The following is a 25846-nucleotide window of genomic DNA, read 5'->3' on the forward strand; positions in this document are numbered from 1 at the left end:
TCCATTCATATACTGTTTATAAGATCTTCATGGATTCAAACAAGTCCTTAATAACTGGCCAAATAAACACTTTGATGGCCTGTGCATTAACTTTAGTCTTCATCCATGTCGGTCATTTTATGAATGTATGATAAACTTAAATAGTCTTAAATGATAATGCAATAGCTTTTCTCTTTCATATAACACTGTGGGCTCCTTCAAGGATAGGAATTTTTTCCTTAGTCATGATCATAAGAACCGTACTGAGTGCTCTATCCAGATACCATATATTTGTTATCTTCATTCCTCTAAATAATTCTATGAGGTAAACCTTATGATCTTATAGGCAAGGAAACAGATTCTAAAGTTTACATGTGCTCAAAGCCAATGTGATAGTCTCAATTATTTTTTGCTAATATTTATTCTAGTCCCCTTCTCATGTAGACGGAGTGACTTGATAATGCAGTTTATCAACCTCAGCACTACTGACATTTGGAGCAGGATAATTCCTGGTTGCCAGGGCTGTCCCGTGCATTGTAGGATGTTTAGAAGCAGCCCTGGCATCTACCCACTAGAGGCCACTAGTACTCCCGCCAAGTTTTGACAACCAAAAATAGCTCTAGAAATTGCCAAATGCCCCAGATGGGCAAAATCATCCAGCTGACAATCACTGAGCTAATGGAATGTTAGGGGATGGAAGAAGGGTAGAGGTCTTACACGTGTTTAAGCAATTTGGCTTGGCTTGGCTCTGACACTCCAGTGACCTGCCATGAAAAGAGCTTGCTCCAAGTAGCTGCTGCCCCTTTGGGCTGAGCCCAGCAGGAACATAAAGCTAATCTAAACCCACCCAGAGCCGGCCTAGACCAACCTCGGCTAAGCCCAATCAGCAGAACTGCAGCCAACATACAGTGTAGACTAAATAAAGAGCACAGAAATCAATGCTTGTTATTTTATGCCACTGAGTTTTAGGATAGCTTACATGGAGCACTGCTGTGGCGACTGTTGACAAATACAGCCAGGAAGGCTCTAAGCCAGGATTCAAAACCTAGGCCTGAATGGTTCAAAAACCCACTATACCTCAACTATGTCAAAGAGTTTTCTATACTAAATTAATATCCCCACCTCCAGGACGTGCTTAGTACACAGTAGAGATGCAATAAAAGTCTGCTTTATTAATAAGTATAAATATTAATAAATGTGTAAAATTTTTAATACATCTTCAACAAGCTACTCATATTACCTTCTCATTTCCATACCATTAAGCCACTGATTCAAAAACATTGCAAAGGACACTATACGGCACTATCTGATTTCTCAAACATGTGATCTAAGACTTTCTTTTCTTATCAGTCCCAGAGCTATACACAGCCAACTCCAAAACAATACCTCCAAATTAACACTTACTTTTATAAATAAGTTGCTACGTGCAAACTCAAAAGGCAACATATTTTTTTTTAATTTCAGCAATATTTGAAAGAGTGAGGCTTTCATACAGATACACACAACAAATATTTATTATACATCTACCATTTACTAGACGTTATCCTAGGCAGTGAGAATACAAAAAAGGGAAAAATCCCCACCGTCATGGAGCTTACATTCTGGTAACACTTACACAGCATAATGGCATTTTCCAAGTGCTTTACATGTATTAACTCACTTATAACCCCTCATAAGCCTGTGAGAGACTGTCTCCATTACAGAGATGAGGAAACTAAGGACCGGACTTGCCCAAAGTCACAATACAAGCAGCAGAGCCAGCCAGGAGTCTGAGTCCCTACTTTTGACCACTGTGCTACACTGCCCCTTTGAAGCTTTAATAAAGCATTTTTGAGTCAAACAGGATGAATTCACTCACAAAATCGAGCCTACATACAAAAGGGGGAGGTGAGAGAGAAGCATACGTAATGATCTCTAAGACATATTAAGAAAAACAGGAGTAAGAAGAATGCATATTTGTTTCATCGTGGCCAATATCTAATTCATAATTCTGAAATAAAATATTTTCCATACTGCCAAAATCTGACACACAACACACGCCCTTGTTTTATTTTGTTTAACATTAATTTTTTTTTTAAGATGAGATACAGTTCCTAGTACAGACTACAAAACAGTTACTATTCATTTGGTATGTATTGATAACCTCAAAGAAAAACTATATGCGGATCCCAATTTTGCCAAATTCTTTTAACAGAAATTTAAAATCAAGGTATTAAAAAAATGATCTGGAGGACCAAAATGGATTTATACCTGTTTCTCTCCTATGAATAAATTTCTCATTTAAAAAGCTTTGATAAAATAGACACTTCTGGGTGCCAAGAATCATCCACAACTCATATACCCACCTGCCTATTTGACATGCCCACATCTGGATGTCTGACTTCAAACTCAACACCTCTAAATCAGAACCTAAGCCCCGTCCCCAAACCTGCTCTTCCCTCAGTCTTTCATAGCTCAAGAACTGGTGATTCTGTTACTCCAATCAATAGAAACCTCTGAGCTATTCCTAATTTTCCCTCACACCCCATATCCAATCTACCAGCAAATTCTGTTTGCTCCAAGTCATCAATTATGAAGGATCCAAGCATTTCTAAGTCCTCTTGTTCAAGTTCCTCCTCTGCCCCCTAGCTGGTCTCCCTGCTGTCACCATCACCCACAGCCTTTCTCCACACAGAAGCCAGAACGAATCTATTAAAACCGAACTGAGCCCACAGCACTCCCTGGCTTTCCATTTCACTCAGTAGTATCAGAAATCCCTACCGGGACCCACAGCCCCTTGAGGACAGGGCCCCTCTGCTAACTTTCTAACCTCGCATCTTACTACACTTCCCAAGCATGCTCACGCCTCAGAATCACTGCACTGCTGACCACTCTGCCTGGAATCTGCTTCCCCCAGACGATTTCATGCCTTCCTCCCCATCACTCCATTCATGTCTCTGCATTCCCTTCATCTTATAAGAGATTCCTTGACTATAAACACATAGCTACTGTTTATCTGCTTACTCCACTTTTTTTTCCAAAGCGCTGACTGAACCTAAAGAAAATATTCATTTGGTTATTGTCTGTCTCTGCTACTGCAATGCCTGCTCCACAGGAGCAGAGACATTCAGTTCACCACCCCTACGTGCCTTCTGAAACAATGCCTGGTAAAAGGACCCTACGTGATTACCTGTTAGCCCAGCTTATGATGACAATGTAAACAAATGAGAGCAGTGCTTCTCACACTTTAGCATGCATCAGTATCATCTACAGGGCTTGGAAGGCAGACTGCTGGGCTTTAGCCCCAGAGTTGCTGACTCATCTAGTCTGGGGTGGGGCTTGAACATTCACAAGTTCCTAGGAGGTGTGGATACTATAGTCCTGGGACCACATTTTGACAACCACTGAACTAGACAATGTTTCGCTCCAACACACGTGTCAACAACTGTAGTTGACCGTGACAGTGAATCTCAACTGGTGGAAAAAGGACAGGAATAGAGTAAAAAGGTGCCTCCCCCTGAACCCACATTATAAAATACATCTCTTCTGACTTAGAGGATTATACGGAACATGTGTCTTTTAAGTAATGCAATATAAACATCATTCCCTGAATAGCATTTTTTTTAAAGAATGGGAACCAGGCAGATTAAGGTTATATTCTCTAACACAGTCACATGCTTTTACCTATTCTATGTTAATGGCTTGTGCTGAATTCTTATCCTTTAGAGTTCAAACAAGCAGATGAGAAGGCTGGTATCTTTTAGGAGATAACTGAAACACCAAAAAGTAGTAGACTCCAACTGGGACAGCTGCCCAAATCACAATTTACCACCCCAAGGAATCATCCAATACCCAGAGTAGGTCCAGGGTGGTCACGTCTAGGTTATGTCAGTTAACCCCAGGCCTTACTCATGGCAGACTGGTCCAAAATACATTCTCTCTCCTAAGAATCTGAAGTTTGAAGATAAAATCTGAGAGGCACTGATGCCAAATTATGTTAAGAGCAAGGCTCTCAACAGGGAAGGTCTAAACTCCCACTGCTGAGATTCTCAGAACTGCCCTGGTTCCTGTCTTATATGAAGCTTTGTTCTCCAGCTATTCCTTTAACCCTCTGTACCACACCCAATGATCTTCCAACAAACTCTTTCTTTGCCTATGTTATCTAGGACTGTTTACATATTTGCAACCAAAAATACTTACTAAAAAAAAGAGTAAACGTATTAGCTTGTAAGAAAACTATATTAGAAACGCATCTTATGAAATAGCAACACTTTTTCCCCATTAACTCAACTTATGACATTTACTTCCCATCTCCAAACTACAATACTATCCATACAATCAATGCAACTTAAAGTACACTTCACATTTTTCACCTTACAATACCAACTCCTTCTTGTATTTCCTTTCAGAAAAGTCCTCTGAAACACAGCAAAAAGCCATCAATTTGCCTTTATATATTCAGTAGGTACTGGATACCTATTATGTGCCAATATTATGTGCACTGGGAATATAGCAGTAAATAACAAAAACAGGTTCTTGTTTTAAGTACCTTATATTGTACTGCGGAGAGATAAGAAAATAAACAAATAAAAAAGAAAAATACCAGATAATAAGTGCTATTGCAGAGAAATAAAGAGACTTAAAGTGAAATAATGAGTAACCAGATTGCTTTTAGATCAAATGGTCAGAGGAGTCCTCTCTGAAGTGACACTTAAGCTAAAAACTTAATGACAAGAAGAAGCCAGCCGGTTAAGATCAATGCACAGCAAACATAAAGGTACCTGGGCTGGGAACAGACTTAACTTATTCTTAACAGCCAATGTAACTGCAGTATGTTGAGGAAGAGGGAAAATCATTTAAGATGAGGTCAGAAATAAAAAGGACCATATCATGTAGGGCTTTGTAACAAAAGGCAAAGAGTTGGAGCCTTTTATAAATTAATTGTATAGTATAAGGAGGTTATCCGCAACAAGATACGCGGAGAATAGCTGAACAAGGAACTAAGACGAAAAAAATATTATAAGTAGTGGTTATGATAAAAATTTTAGCGCTGCAAGGAATCTTAGCTGTCATACAGTCTAACCTCTCATTTTACTGAAAGGATGACACAGCTTCGCTGAGGTCAGATCAAAGACAAGCACAAAGTTGTACTTGGTGCTCTCTGACATTCAGGCCAAAGTTCTTTCCATAATTCTTGCCTCAATTTGAAATCTAGAACCAAGTCTTTACTTAGTTCTAGACTTCCAAAGTGACACAGCAGCATTCAAATGAAAACATATTTAAAAAAAAATTTTTTTTATTAAATTATCCACACAAAAGTATTCATGCCTCACATGAAATTTTTTTTAAAAGCAGCTGACAATGCTTAAGTATTTACCATCAGATATATCTCGTCCCAAAGTATGTGAAGCAGGAAAAAAACATTGAATATAAACAAAATATACTTACATCTGGGTATTCTTTTACAGGCACATAAAGTTTCTCTTGTAACTGAACAATAGGTCCCACAGCATCAGGCAATTCTGCACTCCTTTTCTCTGTACTGCCATTTAATGTGTCATTGTACATGTCTTTCCGTACTCTGCTAATTTCTGTTAAAAGTAAAAATTTTAAATGTGTTAGACAAAAAAATATTCTTACTAGCCCAGGAAAAAAAAAAAATAAGAGGGTAGGGGAGGATTTCATTGATAAAGTGTTAAAACTCAAAGAAGAGCTGTTGACCTAGTCTGTCATTCTCTGGATTAAGTCTACATTTCACAGAACTACAGTCTTAATTAATTTCTACCAGAAATCAAATTTATACCAAATAATATATTTTATTAAAAATAACTTCAATGGAAGCACGGAGTCTTAACCACTGGACCGCCAGGGAAGTCCCAAAAATAACTTCAGAGCCCAAGCTTTTATTCACTATGATACAGACCAGTTATTTTACCTAATTTCTCCATGCCTAAAAAACCCCAGTCATTCCAAATGATAGCTTCAGCCAAATAACTATCCTAAGAATGCCTATAAGACAAAGCTAATACCAAAGCTTCCTTTATACTTCAGAACTAACCTATCTGAATGAGATTTAAACCGGACCACTTCCTTAGGTATTTTAGGTATCTTTGGAATATCCAAACAGAGATGTCCAACAGATTCACAAAATTTAAGTTCAGCAGAAGTCTGAGTCTGATACCCAAATGTATTGGTTAAAGCTATAGGAACAGAAGAGATGTCTTAGAGGGGGTATAGGGAGAAGGAAGAACTGAATGACCCTAGGAAAAGCACCATTTAAGGGATGAGGAAAAGAAGATCCAAACCAAGAAGAAATGGAGGTAGACAGGAGAACCAGGGAAGAGAAGCACCAAAGAAGCTAAAAACGACAGATTCAAGGACAGGGTGATCAACAGTGTCAAATACCACAAAAGTACCATAAGGTAAAGAGCAAAAGAGGGGACCTTGGATGTGACCACTAAGCCACTGGTGATCCGGAAGTTTTGAGGAAAAGATGGTATGGAGATCAAACTATGAGTTAATGAATGAAGTAAAAGAAAGAAAGCAGAGATACCTAAAGTCAATGACCTTTTAAAACAATTATTATGACAGTTCCCAGGTATGAATATCACTTCTTAAAAAAAAAAATTATGAGAAATCTATCTTAATGGATCAAGTCCTATACAAAGATATCAATTAATTCTTCAAGAGTTCTTTATTAAGCTTCCACAATGTGCTAGAAGATAGGCCCTTGCCCACTGGAATACACTAATAAGGGTTGTCATTATTAATTTAGCTGAATGCATCTGTAACCGTCTCTCCATGTTATGGATTATGTCCTCCTTGGGGAAAAAGCTTGTATCCATTAGTATTTAAAAACAAAATTCCGGGTTTCCCTGGTGGCGCAGCGGCTAAGAATCCGCCTGCCAATGTAGGAGACACTGATTTGATCCCTGGTCCAGGAAGATCCCACATGCCGTGGAGCAACTAAGCCTGTGTGCCACAACTACTGAGCCTGCGCTCTAGAGCCCACGAGCCACAACTACTGAGCCCGCATGCCACAACTACTGAAGCCTGTGCGCCTAGAGCCTGTGCTCTGCAACAAGAGAAGCCACCGCAATGAGAAGTCCGCAAACCACAACGAAGAGTAGCCCCCGCTGGCCGCAATTAGAGAAAAGCCTGCGTGCAGCAACGAAGACCCAATGCAGCCCAAAAATGAATGAATGAATTAATTTTAAAAATAAATAATAAAATTCCAAAAGAATTAATTATAACTAAGAAAATTCAGGTAAGATGACTAGGTTAAAGAATATATAAATATACAAAAAACAGTAACTTCATATGGAAGAAAAGATACATTTATCACTTAAGTTGTATTTGTATGCCTTCCAAACACAGAATTTCAATTTATCGCTGTTAAGGTACTATCAAATTTCACACTTTAATTTTCTTAACTAGTTATTTAAATCACTTTCAGTTAAATAAAATCCACTGCAGTAAAAAGGCATGATCAAAGGTGTTCTCACCCAGTTATAAAGACTGTCAATGAAAATACTGCACTACAATACATTTTCTGCTTCAGTGATGGCAATAGCCATTTTATAACGCATCTTAACTAACAATTTGCTTGTCAAAGCTTACCAAATGTTTATCTCTGTATAGCAAGGGAACTTTTTTTTAAAAAAATCAAAAGAAGGTACCTTGTGTTTAACTACATTATAAGGACAAGAGTTGATTCTTTAAGTTCTTTTTTATACTTCTACTCTCATAATGAAATCTTTCTCAAAGATGTCCAGTATCAAATTAGTGTTTATCTTAAATTAGCATATGACAGCAATTCTCAAATCAAATTTCCAATGACCTACAATTTAAATATAAATGATTGTTTACATAATTATGTAATTACAGCAAGTAATTAACCAGAGGGCATTAGAAAAATTTAATCTAATTAAAATTGCACATATATCCTTTAGTCAAGGTCTCTATGTAAAAGCACTTTCAACATTAGTTTATTACATTAAAATTTCCTCCTCAAAAACTGCCCAATTCTTATTATGATGTTAATAACGCTCATATAAAAACCTGACAATAGCATAAAAGAAAACCACAGATAAAATTTGCTTGTAGATAGAGATGCAAATATCCTAAGTGAACAAGCTCCACCAGCAGCACATTAAAAGAATAATGCACCAAGAGAAGGTGCAATTTACAGCACGAATGCAAGAATAATTCAATATTTTAAAAAAATCTTTAAACACAGTAATACAGTAGGTTGAAGAGGAAAAAATGATTTTCAGGTAAACAAATTTATCAAACTTAGAAAAACCAAGAAAATCCATTTATAAATAAGAAAATTCAGGTAAGATGACTAGATTTAAAAATAATATACAAAAACCAACAACTTCATATAACCAATTAGATGATGTAATGGAAGAAAAGATACATTTACCACTTAAGTTGTATTTCTCTAAACATTTTTGTGATTATTTAATAGCTTAGAGTTCCATGAAATTCTGTTACCTGCTGTATCCCCAGCTCTTACAATAGTGCCTGGAATACAGTGGGTCCTCAATTAATACTCAGTAAATTGGACAGATGGATGGGTGAATGAAGAGAGGAATGAGCTAGGTTCTAGGGCATTAAACAAGTCATGGCCCCAGCTCTCAGAGAAGTTAGTCTAATACGGGAGGTATATAAACAAACAGATACTCTAAGGTAGAAGAACAGTAAGAGGTATGGATTAGAGATGTGAAAGCAGGCATCATCAACTCTGCCACAGAGAGGGTATTAAAGTCAAGAGGACAGGAACTCTGACCTGTTTCCTAATGACAGGAGTATGTGAAGTAAAATTACAATGTAATTATATATTCTACTTAAAATTAAAAAATCCTTCTACCGTGTTTCTTTCAGTCTCTAAGATATCACTCAATTTAATAATAGAAAACAAATTACATACAAGACAGTACTGATGGGAATGAAAAGGTGACTAAGACAGTTTGAGTTCTCAAGGAATTTACAATTTTCACTGTAAACTCTAACCAGCTGAGTACTACCTTTATCAACAGCATCTTTCTAGCCAACAAATCATTAGCACTTCCTGGCACGTTACTTACGACACTAAGTCAGAACAAGTTGCGATTCCAGTTCTAATAGTAACTGTGTGATTTCAGACAAGTCTCCTATTTACCCTCCTTGTGCCTGTACCTCATATGATTGAAGGCTGCTTATTGAATGACTTCACTGAATCCACTGGTTTCCAACCTTAGGATGCAAAGACTCATTTATTGTTTTCCCCATAACTCCAATGTTTTTTAAAAGTTTTGTCTCCAAAGCTTTTCATTCTTTAAGGCCTGGCAATCAGAGCTTTTGTTAACGTTATCCTAGCCAAAATATTACAGAAACCTGTCACAGCCATGGGCACGCGCAATGCTCTAAATTCCTTCATGAGTGGGGGCTCACAGGTGTGTGTTTATGAAACATAGGAGCGCTTCAAAACTAGTATGTTTTACATATTCTTTTGTTGCATCAAACATACATGATAATGCTCTAACGTCCCCATCTCCACACTACCTTCATCAAACTACAGCAGTGGTTCAGAGAACTACAAGTTCAGAACCATTTGCTTAATCACCTAGTGTACAAATTCCTATTACAATAACCCCAAAATATCCCCAATATCAGCACAATTTGTTTTAGACATCTCTGAACTGTTCTCAAATGTTACAAATTTTACTGAATTTTATCTTCCCTGAAATTTCTCCCACTCACCCCCTCTCAACACTCCAAAGCTCATCAAAGAGGTTAAACGCCTCTTTCATATGACACTCCTACAAATACTTGAAAAGTTCTGTAATCTAAGTGTCCTCTTCTCTAAACTATATGACATAGTTTTATACCCTCCCACTCACTTAGACATAATCCATTTGTCTACGTCTCTCTGAAAATGGAAAACCCTGTAGCACACACATCCTTCCCTGACCACCTATGAGTATGCAGACTGAGGCTGCTGACCTCCGGTCCCCAACACGCCACTTCCACTGCACGTTTAAGAATACCCCCTTACTTCTCTGATGAGCACAGTGCACTGCTGACATGGTAGAGGTAGTAGGCCAACCTTCCACCATTCCATACTTCCAGTGGAAAATTAAAATTCTTTTCGTGGTTGTTTTCTACTAGACTAATACCTTCAGACTGATGTGAATCTATCAGTTGACATTCTTTAGGGATGACTATTCTGTGAGTCAAGGATCCAACTAACTGCAATTTCATAGCACACACATTTCTCTAACCTGGATATTAAAATTCAGGCATACCGTATCAACTATTTGATGACATCTCAAGCTACACTAGAACTGGAACCTTCCTCTGGATCCACCAGAGTTAAACAGGAAATAATCACTTTTGGAATCTACAGGTTGTGCCATCAAGTTGAGAATGTAAGTTTTTCAGCTTCTGGGAGTACTTAACCTTTCCAGCATTCAGGCTCCTCTCATTTTCCATGTTTTCTTGAATTGATATTCAGTGATCACATTTTTTCAAATTTCAATACCCTGAAAACCATTTTTGTCTAGGCCTGAAAATTTGCTTTGGTTATACTACTTTGTCTCCTCACACTTCTCTGCTTTAATTATCTTGATTTTTTTTCCTTTTCCAAACTAAAGCTCAATTATCAGTCAGTGAATTCTGCTCCTAAGAGGGAAAACAATCATTGCACAGTTCTGTTTTACATAACCTATTAATATTACATCATCAGCCTTAAGTCTTTTCCCTTTCCCTTAATTCACCTAACTATGGATGTAACTAAAAATTTGTTTTAAATTCATTCTTATGTTTCATAAGCTTTAACTCACTTTGGTTTTTAGCTTTTTCATTACCACCACTTTTACGGTATCTGAACTATATTGTATGTGCATCCCATCCTCTGCCACGTTAAAATTTTGCACATTCTTTTAAAATCTGAACTATTAGATTAACTAATAGATCAACCACTCTGTGGAAGAGTACAATGTCAGAATTAGGACAACATGAGGAAATACTGGAGAACAGAAAAATACAGGCTGAGAAATCTAACTTACAAAACTAAGTAGTCATTTCAGAAGACAGATAGATAATGGCTGTGTATAAATTTAATGCTGCAAAGTTGCAAGACCAGATAAAGAATAAAATATAGCCCTATTTTACTTTCTGGTTTAGAATTTTTCAACAAATTAAAACCAAGAAAATAAAAATGAGGAAATAAAATATAAAAAATATTTACCAGCTCAGTAGTAAACAAAAAAAAAAAACCTAATGATACACAAGTAATATTAAAAAAATGCATGAAAGAATTATTTTCAGAATTTGTAACAATGCAAATTAAAAGATGGCTTTTCAAAACACTGAAAAAAATTTCATGCAAACCACACCTTACACTCAGTGCTGTGGTAGCTAATTCCAACTGCTCCACCAGCTATGCTGATATGATAGACATATACATTTTATTTGGGCATCTATTTGCTTTTCTTCGAGCCTTACATTTAAATTCATCAAAAAAATTACCTTATCATTGTAATACAGCTGGAGTCAAGATACAGGAAGAAATGAAAAGGTTACAGTGTCATTTGACCATAAATGCCTCATTTTTTTAATTTAACATTTTCCATTCATTTGTTCAGTAAAGAGCCAACTCTTTATAAATATGTACATACGCTTTGATGTACACAGTATACACTTTATAAACAAAGTTAAAATGACAGCTTTCATCATTCCAAATGAATTTCAATGGGATCTATTATTTCCTCACTATCTGCAATCCATCTCTTACTAAACGCTAACCTGGTATACTAACACAAAAAGCAAAGTAAGATTTTAGTTGTTTTAGGTCTTAATTAACAAATCACCAGTCTCTATTTACATGAAATTCATTAACTCTTATAGCAATAATATTAAAAGTCTACTTATAACCGAAGGACAACCGCTACTACACAAAGAAGTGGCTGTTATGTGCCCTTATGTACTTAGGGGCAACAAAGATCTCTTCTGAAAAAAGAACCTCTAACTCAGGGTTTACTAAATACAGGGAAAGTTTTAAAGATATTTTGAGCAGAGCAAAACCCACAGAATAATATAACTTCATTGTGCTCATTTTAAAAAGCCACATCCACAAGGTACAGAAAACAAATGAATTAAAAAGCAGGTTACTAGAGAATATGTACTATTTAATGGAATATATTTTGCTTACTTGACCAAATAAGTCTGATTTAATTTTGAGGCAACTACACTGAAACTGGCAAGAAAAAAGAAAATCAAGCTACTGCCAACTCTCTAGACGGGACTTACTTTTTTTTTTTTTCCCAGTTAAACTGCGGTTTGTATTTCAGGACTATAAGCACAAAAAGAAAAACTACAAAATTAAATTCAACAGCCCTCCTTGAAACCGCCAAAATGAACAGTTGTTCAAAGTTGTTGATAAATTTCACATAAAAAATATGGTACAGTCCATCCTAGTTCCAAGATTGTTCTCAGCAGCAGTTTCGTATCATGAAAGGTATTTAATAGTAGCTGCACTTCCCTGGAAAGGCTCTTTCAAAGGTTACAGAAAAGAATGTCTATTACATGATCCAACTTATACTAAGTATGTGAATTTTTAGATAGACACAGAGAAGTCAAAAAAAGGATGTAACAACTATTAAGAGTAATCATCTCTGGGAGATGGATTTACAAGGACAGTTTAGCTTTCACATTACTATATAAATTTTTTTTTTACGATAATAACACTTAGAAAATTAATTATCTTCATTAGGATGGTAGAAAGAATTCTAAGTCAAAATGCAGAATATAATATTGGATTCTCCATATAAAATTATAATAAAGGTTAAATCACTCACTCTCAAGTCTAAAAATAAATCACAAAGACCTAATTATTTTTTTAAAATGAGGACCTTCACCATGCTAAAAATACTGTATATGAATTTTCACGCGATCCTCACAGAATCTGAGGTAGTATATAATACCCATTTTACAAAAAAAGGAAGGCAGGAAGGAAGAAAATGTTCAGAGAGTAAAGAATTTGTCCAAGGTCATAGCTAGTGCAACCAGCTTTCATTTAGGGTTTCATAAAGGAATTCTGGAATAAGAAGTCCTTGAAACTCACTTTAAGAGATGGTAATTAGAGATGTTAAATAAGAAAGTGGAACAGTATGACCCAGCAACCCCACTACTGGGCATATACCCAGAGAAAACCATAATTCAAAAAGACACATGCACCCCAATGTTCATCGCAGCACTATTTACAATAGCCAGGACATGGAAGCAACCTAAATGTCCATCAACAGAGGAATGGATAAAGAAAATGTGGTACATATATACAATGGAATATTACTCAGCCATAGAGAGGAACGAAACTGGGTCATTTGTAGATATGTGGATGGACCTAGAGAGTGTCATACAGAGTGAAGAGTCAGAAAGAGAAAAACAAGTATCGTATGTTAACACATACATGTTGAATCTAGAAAAATGGTATAGATGATCTTATTTGCAAAGCAGAAACAGAGACACAGAGGTAGAGAACAAATGTACGGATACCAACAGGGGGTGGGGGGGGATGGGGGATTGGGGATTGGGATTGACACATATACACTATTGATAACTATGTATAAAATAGATAACTAATGAGAACATGCTGTATAGCACAGAGAACTCTACTTAATACACTGTGGTGACCTAAATGGTAAGGAAATCCAAAAAAGAGGGGATATATGTATATATGTAACTGATTCATTTTGCTGTACAGCAGAAACTAACACAACATTGTAAAGCAACTATACTCCAATAAAAATTAATTTTTAAAAAAAGTGGAACAATCCAACTTTTGGTTTATTGCTAGCTATGCTGTAACAAGTACAGTCCAGTATGTTCACTGTTTTACTAGTGACTACCAAAAAAGTCTTTGCAGCCCTCCTCTTTCACTCCATGCTAACAGAAAGCAGTTTTGGGGATGAAATCTAGGCCTTGGTTCCTAAAGACAGCAAAATAGGCTACTAGAAAAAACAGAACAGAGTGGAGGAAAGTATTTTTTTAGGTGAATAAAAATTAATTATTTAATTGAAATAGGCATCCTTTCTCATTTAAATTGGATTTTGTTTGGAAGTTAGTTACTTTTAAACCTGGTTAGTTTTACATATTATGTATCAAATATTATTTAATAAAATGTTGCCTTCTGGTTATTTAATTTTTTAGAATACTCAGGGGAAAACCAGTCCTTATCTCTATATAATACCTGTTGTATTAAAATTTAAATCTGAAGGTTAAGAAATCTGGTTAAGACATATCTGTCAATGAATATCTGAAGAATATGTAACGGTAAAATGGTAGATATCACCAGAATCCAGCTAAAAAGTAATACTTGAGAATCTAGCAATTTTTACTAACAACTCTTTTCCCAACCCTTTTAATATCTCTGGAAGAATAAAAATAAACTCATAGCAATGGAAATGGGTAACCAGGTTATAGGAGTGGAAGAGAGATTTTTCACCATATAGGCTCCTAACAGGCCTCTGAATTTTTAATCATCTCAATGTATTAACTTTTCAAAAATACATTTTTAAGAAACTTTTACTTACAATACGATGATAGTAATGGATTATAATCCATGAGACTATAATAATATAATTGAATAAATACATATGAAAGAAAAGACAGATCTTCCTTGTAGAATTCCAATAAATAAATATAGAAGGAAAAATGGATAAAGAAAATCATCATTAGAAAACCACCAGAGTAATAATTACTGCAAGCAAGAACCATTCTAAAGTATGAAGAGAAACAGAATATCTGTACAGTTTCAGAGTATCTTCCCATAAGATATTTATTAATTACAAAGGAAAAAAATACTGTACAGTAGAAAACCTGGCAGACACCACCTTAACCACGTGATAGTTAATACTAAGAATAATAAGACATGTACTCTGGTATGATGCGCTGAGAAGGGTCCAACAGCACTTCTGTGGTTTTCTTGCCAAAACGCCTAACCTCAATCTAATACTGAGAAAACATCAGACAAACCCAAATTGAAGAATGTTCTACACTATACAACAACTACCAGTTATCTTCAAAAGTGTCAAGAAAAGTATAATGAAAGAATGCGACACTGCCACAGATTGGAGGAAACTAAAAAGACATCACCACTAAACGCAATGTGGGATTTTGGATTGGATCCTGAACCAGGAAAACTATGTTTGTAGAAACACTAGTGAAATCTGAATAGATATGGGCGGGTAAGTAAATAATACTGAATCAATGTTAATTTCCTAGTCATATGAGTTGTTAACATTAACCTCTGCACTATTTTTTCGATTTCTCTATAAGTCTAAATTCATTTAAAAAAACAAAAAAAACAAAGTGTTTGCTTTAGCCTTCAGTTACTTATTCTAATGGAGTAGGGGGATAGTTGTGGGAGAGAATGAAAGCCATGCAAATGTCTTACTTTTCTAGTGTTTAAAAAAAATAAAAAGAAAATGCCTGCTTAGCAATTAAACTGAGGATGTCAAAATCATTCAAAATAATCTTTAATTCAAAATAATAAAAAAAATTTTCAACAATCTCTTTAATTTTCTTTATCAGGTAACTGCTTAAAAAACACATGCACTTTAAACCTTCTTTAAGAACAAGGAAAAACACTACAATCCATAAACAATGACCTATCTGTGTAGAAAGGGAATCTTTCTAAGAACTACATGCAGTAGGGAAAAAAGCACTGGCCTTGAGTTTATACAACCTGGATTTTACTTCTGATTCTCTACAAGATTTAGCTGTGCGGCTTTGAACTTAACCCTATGGGTCTGTTTCCTCCTCTGTGAAATGAGGCTAGACCAGATCACATGCATAGTTTCTTGCAGCTCCAAAATTTTATCAATTAGGAGTGCACCCTCCTGTTTCTTCAGAGAATCCCATTCTGTGCCCACTCAGATTCTCATTTAAGCTCTGCCAGGGACTAGCTGCACATCCTTCAACAAACCGTTTAAGGTGTATGACAGGGGTCCCCAACCCCCGGTACCAGTCTGCAGCCTGTTAGGAACCCACCCGCACAGCAGGAGGTGAGCGGCGGGCAAGGAAGCGAGCGAAGCTTCATCTGTCATCTGTCACTCCCCATTGCTACCCATCACTCACATTACCACCTGAACCACTGCCCCATCCGTGGAAAAATCGTCTTCCATGAAACCGGTCCCTGGTGCCAAAAAAGGTTGGGGACTGCTGGTCTATGACTACCCCCATTTGCAAGCACATCTAAGATAACTCAAGACCTAATAAGCTTCTGAGTTAGACAGAAAAAATTATTTCACTTAACAAATATCTGTAGAGTGTCTGGCACATAACAGATGCTCAAAAAGCTCCTATTACTGACTGAAAACGACCCATCTTTCTACAGTATCAGGCACTGTGCTAGGGACACACTGGTAAGCTACATGGTTCTTGCCATCACAATTCTTCTAGCAGTAAGAACTGGTTTCTATGTAAATAGATCAGAGTGCTAGAAGTGATTGATAGATAAGACTGAGTGTCCTGGGATATAAATACCTGGGCCTGAACACTAGACAAAGCAATTTTAAAAGAGTAAGCCAGAGTTCTATGGTTTCATTTGGTTCTACAGTGGGAAAAGACCAAGCTAGGGAAAAATTGGATTCTAGATACATAAACCCTCACTTTAATTATGATGAAGGAGAATAAAAATGGAAAAACATGGACATATATTTATCACTCTTAGGATACATAATTATGCTGATAGATCTGATACATGGGGGAAAAAAGCTTAAAATATATTCTTCTGTCGCACTCAAGGATTTTTTTCCAGACCTTAGTTTTCTGACTTCTAATCCCATCTATTTTTAGTAATGTCTATGATTATCCAGGCAAGTGGTTCTGTTTTTCTTGCTCAAGGTATTTCTTCATTTACTCAAAAACTTCTCAAATATTTTAGAGCAGCCATGCTAAGGTTTGAAGACATTCAGGTTACCATTCAAACTGGGTATTTGTTCCTTGAAAACGGTTAAGTATTTTTCCCAGTGGAAAGTTCGTAACAAACAGAATTTCTAAGCCCAAAGTTCTCTCTTCACCAAAGCCTGCCTTGATAGAGACAAGTAGAAAATTACTGATATAAACACCAAAATCTAAAAAGCAACCTTATTTCAAACAACACTGTACCACCCTTATCACACTGAAATATGAGTGAAATCCAGTCATTAGAGGCCCTCCCTAATAGTAGTTCGAAACCAAACCCCTAGGAAGACTAAGTATAGCAAGATCTGCCATCTTTAGTCAGATAATTTCATAGGCAAGAAAAGGACAAGATGTACATTAGAACCCCCCAGTATACTTTTTTTAAAGTAGCTAAGTGGAAAAGGCCATAAAAGTACTCAACGCCAGGCCAATTCATAGGTGGCTGGGGGCATTAGCAGGAACCTTCAGAAAGACATCAGAGTATCAAGACTTAAGAAAAAGTGAACCCACTTTCAGAAGGTCAATATTAAATGGAACAAGTTTTGAATGAAACTTAATATACTTCCTACATTCTGAACATGCTGTGCTATCTTTTCTCTTATGAAAAGAATGACACTTTCAAGTCAAGCAAGCTATTTACACAGTCAACACACCACCACCTTCCTTAGAGTGGTAGTTACAGTAGCTAAAGATAATTTAATGTACTGTGCATATAAAGGAAGACAACTTTAAAGAAAAACTTTGCCTCTCCAGGTCTTTGTCCAGAGCTAACGTAAACTATCAGTTCACAAGTTAGGTAAAATTTTACTTTTTAAGAAATTTACAGAACAGGTGACTGAAAAACTGTAAATAATAATCTGTGATAAAGAATAAACTGTTGAAAGTGCAATCTTTGGGAAAAAACCCATTATAGTGTCTCAGTCAGCCTCCATTTCTTCATCTATAAAATGGAGTTATTTCCAGCTCACGGGATTGATGGAAAGATTAAACGAGATAATGGAGAGAGCGAGGGTGTGCCTGATACATAAGTTATGTCCATATCATCATCGCTAACAATGACTGTGATGTAAAATTATATACTCTGTAAAATTATGTATACTGAAAGGTGGGTCTGAAAGATAATATTTGCTGATCGGATGAATATCTGTTACATAAAATCTGTAATTGGTCTTTTTGCAGAATCTATAGACATTAAAGATACTCAGAAAAGGCACCTACCAAATACTGTTTGTAACTGACTTCTTACACACAAATTCACCATAAATGACAAAAGGGGCAGAAAGTAACAAAGATACAGCTTAATTTTTCCAACTCATTTTTACTAAGCTCTTCCTCAAATATTCAAACATATAATCCAGAAAACCTTACAAACTACTCAAATAGAAACCCCTCAGTACACTCAGCTTATTAAAAATGACTCTTAAATACCTGGAGCAAATGCTCTCTATGGCACCTTTCCCACAACACCTTCTTTAAAAAGTGTTTGCTCCAGGATCTGCCCTGTTTTGGTTTAACCACTTTTCAGGAGTTTTAAGATTATTTTAACCTCAAATGAGTAATTTGGGGGAAGGAAAGTTGAGAAGACATTCTGGCTTGTAATATATCTTTACGTAACTACAACTTAATACCTTAAAATAGTTATCTAAACAAAAACAAAAAAACAACACAAAAGTATCACATCTTACACTGTCACCTTGAAACTGCAATATTACTGTGAACACTCCCCTTACTTCACTCCACTGACAATCCTGTAATTTTGAGCTAATTCAGTGATGTGACTTTTCAAACACGTAATTCTAAAACCCTTTCAGAACTCAGAATCTTAGGTGCTTCAGGTGTTTCGGACTCCGACATAAACAATCTTGAACTAAATCGTGGTCACCTTTATCACCATAATAGATTTGGATGTGAATGGAAGCATATCACTAAAACAAACAAAAAAAACCTTTTTAAAAAGTAAACCACCACTAATATCTATGGAAACTGAATTCAGTATCAGCCTATAAACAACTAATTATATTCAGCCTACTAAAGAAAAGCAGTACAGTTTTAATGAAGTACTATATGTATAAAGATGTGTACACATATATACACATGCGTGCAAACACATACATGCACAATACTTATATATCATTAAAGTTATATATGTTATATACATATATTATATGTGTGCATATACAAATACTACACATATCATATAAAATATATTAAATATTGTTGAAATATATTAACATACATATTATGTATGTATACAATTTATATAGATTCCATATACCTTATTCTAACTTCATCTTGTATGTTAAGTGCATGAAATTTTAGTTTTTTTCTGAAATTGGAGATAAAGCTTTCAACATACTAATTTACTGGATCAGGAGCATCAGAGTTAAAATAATTATACTTCACTTCTCTCACAAAGGTCTAGTGTAAAGAATATTATCTTTAGGGTCTATCTCTGAATTCTAAACTTGCCACAGCTTACTTAAGCCAAATAAACCAAATGACCAAGCACGTATCACGGATAAAAGAATAAAGGAGTTGATTTATTTTAAACTTTGCAAATTTCAGAGATGGCTAAACATTCTAATTTATCTCCAACATTACATAGACGCTTACTTCTCATATGGATGTTATTACAATCTGGCACTTAAAAGTAATTTAAATGAAACCACTTTCAATGGCAAAGATACAATTGCTGGTACTTGTTTTAATAAGAAAAACTAATACTCCTATTTCTTAATTTCTTACCTTCACTCTCACGTGCACAACCTCAATAAACTGTTTCCTAAAAACAGAGAATTAATTTGTAAGCCTTTTTTCTTCCTTCTATTCTTGCTTTCTCAACCATCAAATTTAAATTCCCATATTTTAAAACTAAACACTTCTATAATCCTATACTTAAAGAGAACACACACTTGTCACAGCTCTACTCTAAAAATGTACCATACTGTCCAGAAAATAAAATCTATCAGATCAGGGTTGTGTATCCAAACAAAATCTGATAACCTCCTAGAAGAAATCCTTATTTCCTAGAAGAAATCCTTATTTCCCTTTGGAACTCAGTAGTTTCAGTAAGTATACTAAGAAATATTTTTATCTCTCTCATTGGTCTTTTTACATTCTAAACATTTACCATCCTCCGAAAGGCCTCACTTCCCAATAGTCACAAATAATTCTCTAAACTTGGACACATATCTGTTAACAAATATGTGTATCATGGGGGGAAAGTACACCTCAAAATACATGCAACAATATAACCAAGATTCAGGGTTAAACACCCTAAATGCCGCATGTTGGATCAAGGGTTAAGTTATTCATAAAAAACAACAAGCATTAGTTACTTAGAGTAAAAAGTGACAAAGTTCAGATTTCCCATAATAGAAATTCTACTATTCTGTGTTTAAATTTTATAACATAAACTGTTTAAATATAAAACAGCAAAAACTGATAGTTTACATGACAGACATTCTATCAATTCAATGTTGCTTATAAACCCAGATTATTCTGCATCCTTGTAGTCCATCATATAAACGGCAGAAACATGAATTACACAGCAGATGAACGTTAAATGTGGTAAATGGATTTCAATTCATTAGGCATACCAATGTGCTGAAATACAAAAAGGCAGCAGTATTTTAGAATTTTAATAAAATACAAAAATGTATGTGTTAAAGGCTTTACGTACAAAGCAGAAGCAACTTTAAACCAACTATCTCTAACTCTTAAATAGAACACTCAGGTGTCATTCATCTGAACTAAACAGACCAAGCAAAATATCCTGTGATCCCCAAGTTCTCCTTAATGTCGAAATGGGTGGGTAAATTTAAAGCTTGTTCTCTCAAGAGTTGCTTTACTGGCAATTTTCTCCCAGTATCAAGGTCTGCAATTTCCATTTGGCTGCCAGTTTGCGATTAAATTCATCACCTTTATTATAAAAATGTGCTTTACTCCATGGCCTGCTGCACAAGAACTATAAGGAAAACATTTTTCACTGCTAACAGCAAAATCATTCTAAGGCAACCACCACATCCACTCAGACATTAGCTTCCTCAACCTGATGCAGTAGCCTATCACTCACAGGAAAAACCTGTAACAACTGTGTAACCCACAGAAATGAAATTAGATTCTATTAGAAATGCCATGCTTTAAGCTTTTTAAGATAAAACGCAACCAATTTCCTAATTTTCACATTCAGTGTTACTGCAAGCAAATCAGTTAACCACAAAAGTCAATATACAGTATATTTCCAAATTCCAATACAGAGACATAATTTTTCAGTGTTGGATAATTAAGTATCCACCTTTATCCTATCATTCAAAAGTTCATGGTTTGTATTGTATCTTAACTTTTACTATCTGGGCAAACAGCCCATGGTCAAAGATAATTTTAAAAGATATATGTGTTTATATAACACTTCTATCTAACTTTACCTTCTTAATAAGTCACAATATAAACTTCAAAGGAAAAAAAGTCAGAAAAAAAATAAAAATATTTCCCAAATAATGGCATTAAAGCTAGTCACCATGTCATATTTAGGACAACAATACTACTCACTTGTGAGCTTTAGATTTTTATAAAGATTATCTATAAAATTAACATTTACTTTTACAAACTTGGTCTGTAGACCAAAAATTCAGAAATCTCTTATTTTCAAGTAAACTTCATTGTATTCATTTTAGAATTTACAGGGGAAAAAAGAGAACTTAAATTTCACATTAAGATGAATTATCAGATCATACAATGTGAACCTGGAATAAATTTTCATTTTCCTGCTAGCAAATGATGTGATCCCTTTCCATCTTAACCTGTGCATGCCTCTGTCACAGCAATATAAGCACTGTACTGCGTTTTTTATTTCATTTCTATCTCCACTCCACTGTATGTCTCCTTAAAAATTGGACTATGCCTTATTCATCTTTGTAACTCCAGCACCCAGCAAAGTGCTGGATTTTTTTTTTTTAATTTTATTGAAAACTAAATTATAGCAGGAGTCAACATCAGTTTTCCTAAAACCACACAGGTCACAATCCATTCAATCTATAGTATTAGTCACAACCAGTATTTTTTAAATGGAATAGAACAGAAAAATACTGTATTACATCAGAGGTAATACAAATTATTATTTCATGAAACTTTCATTTCAGCTGTTACATAAGTATATATGTATGTGTACATAACAAAGTATTTCTCTTTGTAGGTAGCATTTAAAAATTTAAGATATATACCTTTCTGGTTCATGTTTATACCGTTTTTCTGGTTCACTTTTATACTGTCAAGATATATGGGTTGGCCAAAAAGTTCAAACTTTTTGGCCAACCCAATATATATTTGTTATTCAATAAATAATATTAACAATCAAGGAGACTCTTGACTTACAAAATGAAAGACTTCCACTTCTCACATCCCTTACCACCATGTAAAATAAACAAAATTGACCCTTGAACAAAGAGGTGTATAATCCGGGTATAACTTATGTCAGCCCTCCGCATCCACAGTTCCTCTGCAACCATGGATCCAGCCAAACATGGACCTTGTAGTCCATGTTCTATTACTGTTGAAAAATGTCCACGTATGGGACTTCCCTGGTGGCACAGTGGTTAAGAATCCACCTGCCAATGCAGGGGACACGGGTTCGAGCACTGGTCTGGGAAGATCCCGCATGCCACGGAGCAACTAAGCCCGTGCGCCACCAACTACTGAGCCTGCGCTCTAGAGACCGCGAGCCACAACTACTGAAGAAGCCCGCGTGCCTAGAGCCCGTGCTCCGCAACAAGAGAAGCCACCGCAATGAGAAGCCCGCGCACCGCAACCAAGAGTAGCCCCTGCTCGCCGCAACTAGAGAAAGCCCGTGCGCAGCAACGAAGACCCAACGCAGCCCAAAAATAAATTTATAAAAAAGAAAAAAGAAAAAAGAAAAATGTCCACATATCAGTAGACCCCTGGAATTCAAACCCGTGCTGTTCAAGGGTCAATTGTACATTTTCCTATAACCTAAAAACAAACCTAGGATTTTTCTAACTCAGATCTTACTTTCACCTTCCCTCATTACTGTCCTTCTCTAACTGATCCATTTATCCATCCCTCTACTCTCTTCCCCTTTTCATATTTTCTTTTACTCAAGACTTAAAAAAGAACAACATAGTGTTTTTTAAAGACACCTCTCCTAAATTAATCACCCTTCAAATTTTAGATAAGTCTACCCTATCTGGCCTACGAAACTAAAACCTGTACAAAACATCAACACAAACATGTCTAAATATTAGTCTAGCAACAACAGAGAATCTGAACTGAGTATTCAAAAGATACCAAGTGGCTTTCTCGCTTTCCCTTATCTTCATCTTGGACTTTTATCACATTGTTCTAGGACACATGACCTAGATCTATAAGGAAAGGTTGATGGGGGGAGGGGGAGAGGAACAGTTTACTCTAACAAATGACTTTAAAATATTTGTATAAAACATGGGCAGTGAAAGTTCTTATCCAAATATACACTAAATTGTTCCTAGACCTAGATTCAGCCTGCAGGAAAATGCTAATGGAGACCACCAAGAACCTAGGAGAACCTTCTCTGTCTTTGACCTGAAACATCAGTTTAATGACAATATCACTGTGTGCATTAAATGCTTAATTTTATTCTTATTTAGAGGAAAAGTTAAAATAACCTAGGTAGATATTTCAAGCAATGAAATAAAATTTAAAATAATTAAGACCACTCATATCAGAAGGTAGTCACATTATGCAAATTATCAGTCATGACATAATTCTCCCTAGAGGGGATCAGGCCCAAAGGTACCCTCTGGCCAATAATATAACTTACAGATATACTTCTGTCACAAGAGCCAAATGAGCTACTGAAATCAGCAGTTTCTAATCTGTAAAACTTCATGAAAATGAAACTTCATGTAAATGAACTGCATTTACATACTATTCAATTAAAGGATGAAACTGTGATCTCTAAGATCCATTCCAGCTTTAAAATCTGAATTACAGGGTTTTTCTTTGAACAAGGACAAAATTTTTAATAAAAATCCTTTGGGCCTTCCAAGTGAAATGCTACTCTACCATCCAACCCTTGTACTCCCCCCTTTTGAAAGGCTGCTGCAAATTACAAAGGTCATCAAAACTTCATTTTATGATTAAGACTGCAAAACTGCTGTAACAACAAAGAGAGCTAACATCTTATATGCATAGATTAAAACAGAAGTTCACAGAAAACACTCAACTGGTTACTGATTTACAGACCTCACAAAACTACATCACTGCATCTCAATGTTTATTAAACACTCTAACAAAGACAAATATTTTTCTTTTCAAAATTTAACAATTCCTCTTCGCCTTACAATTCATCAGTTCCCAAATTTAAAAATTTTACACTTAAACCAGGCATATATTAGAACATCAACATATTTCTATGTGCTTATCTATTTCAAAGCATGTTTCACTCTAAAGTTTAAATCGTCAAGATTCTGTTTTTACTTAGAGAATTATACTTTTTAAAATAGCACATCTACATTTTTATTTAAATAACATACACTAATTGAAATAAAATTCACTATTGAAACCCTTTGCCTCAATTGTTTAAATATAAAGCCAGAAAGGACACTTTTCTTGCTTCCTTCAAGATGGAATTTGAAATAGTCCCAAACTAAAAGAAATTTAACTATCTTTTCAAAGGGTACTTTGAACTGACTTGAACCAGCATTCTCATTCAAAATTAAGATTCCCAATTATTATTTAAACCTTCCTCTCTCTAGATCCACAGGTCTTTATAATCACCTCTCTAATATGTCCCATAATATATCCTCACACCACTAGTTCCAAGAAGAAAAAAAAAAAAGGCATTCCTTCACCAAGCAATCTCAGAAAATTCTTGACTGAAGGTCCTGGATATTTAACGTATCAACACAAAAGAATACGCAGCACTTCTTTGACTACAGAACCCTTCTGTTTTCAGACCACTTCAAGAAGCCAGTATCACATGGAACGGGTTTCAAAAACACTTCCCTAAAGCCTCCCTCAAACCACAGTTAAATTAGCAGATCTTCAATCTCTCCCCTCCAACCTAAGAGCGCAGTCTTTCAAGCCATTAGAGCAAAAGCAAATGGAGAGGATGATGAAAGGCAAGCATAAGACAAAGACCCATACCACACATACAGACCAAGATATGCCAGCAACTCACCTTTAGTACACAGCTTAGACTCACCATTCTAGAAATCACACTCACTAATCCAGATGTACCTCTTCCCCCATGCACCTAAACCCAACACTATCACCAACAGACACATACAGAAAAAAAATAAAACAAAAGGCATCGTAATAAAGAGCTAAGTAAATCCAAATGTACCAGTAAAACAGAACAGAAAGCCAGCCAAAGTAGGTATGTGTAGATTAGAAGAAGAAGTAGTAGTGAAGTGGCAAAATACTGGGGGGGGCCCAGGGCGGGTAATAAGTCAAGAAAATCTGAAAATCTGTAGCAAGCATAGCAATCCATCACATTAATATACACTAAACATAAATATGGAGGCAGATAAACGAGAAAATCAACTAAGAGAAAGATGTAAAAGGAAAAACCTTAAATGGGTCTCCCATTATCAAAAGGACAGAATCTAAAATCCAGGCATTTAAGCTTTTCTACAGTAGAGAATTACTTTCTTTCTCCCACGAAATGTTCTCACGTTCAAGGATAGCGTTCCCTTTGTCTACAGCACTACTCCCTTACCTTTTCACCGCTTCAATCTTATCTATCTTTCAAGAGCCAGGTGAAGCTTTTTACCTCTTTTCCTGCAACATTCCATAATCTCCCCACCCTAAAGTGACCTCTTTAGCAAGTCTTTAGTCCCCTCTAGTTTATATTACTTTATATTACTTTTATTTCATGCTACCTACCCTGCTACTCAGACAACTTGAAGGTATGGAATGAATCTGAAGCCTTGTTGTA

General features: G+C 35.7%; 1 protein-coding gene across 7 annotated transcripts in view; it reads right to left on the reverse strand.

Moving 5' to 3' along the window:
• The window catches only part of QKI (QKI, KH domain containing RNA binding), a 143104-nt gene that overhangs the window by 103596 nt on the left and 13662 nt on the right, over positions 1–25846 (reverse strand). For all 7 annotated transcript variants that reach the window (XR_009703011.1, XM_061207633.1, XM_061207632.1 and 4 more), the window contains exon 2: positions 5407–5549. Coding sequence is in view for 6 of the 7 variants with exons in the window: in XM_061207633.1 (XP_061063616.1) it covers positions 5407–5549 (143 nt within the window). In the remaining variant the exon portion in view is untranslated. The remainder of the gene's footprint in view (positions 1–5406; positions 5550–25846) is intronic.

This window comes from Eubalaena glacialis, chromosome 12, assembly GCF_028564815.1.
Source record: "Eubalaena glacialis isolate mEubGla1 chromosome 12, mEubGla1.1.hap2.+ XY, whole genome shotgun sequence".
NCBI lineage: Eukaryota > Metazoa > Chordata > Mammalia > Artiodactyla > Balaenidae > Eubalaena > Eubalaena glacialis.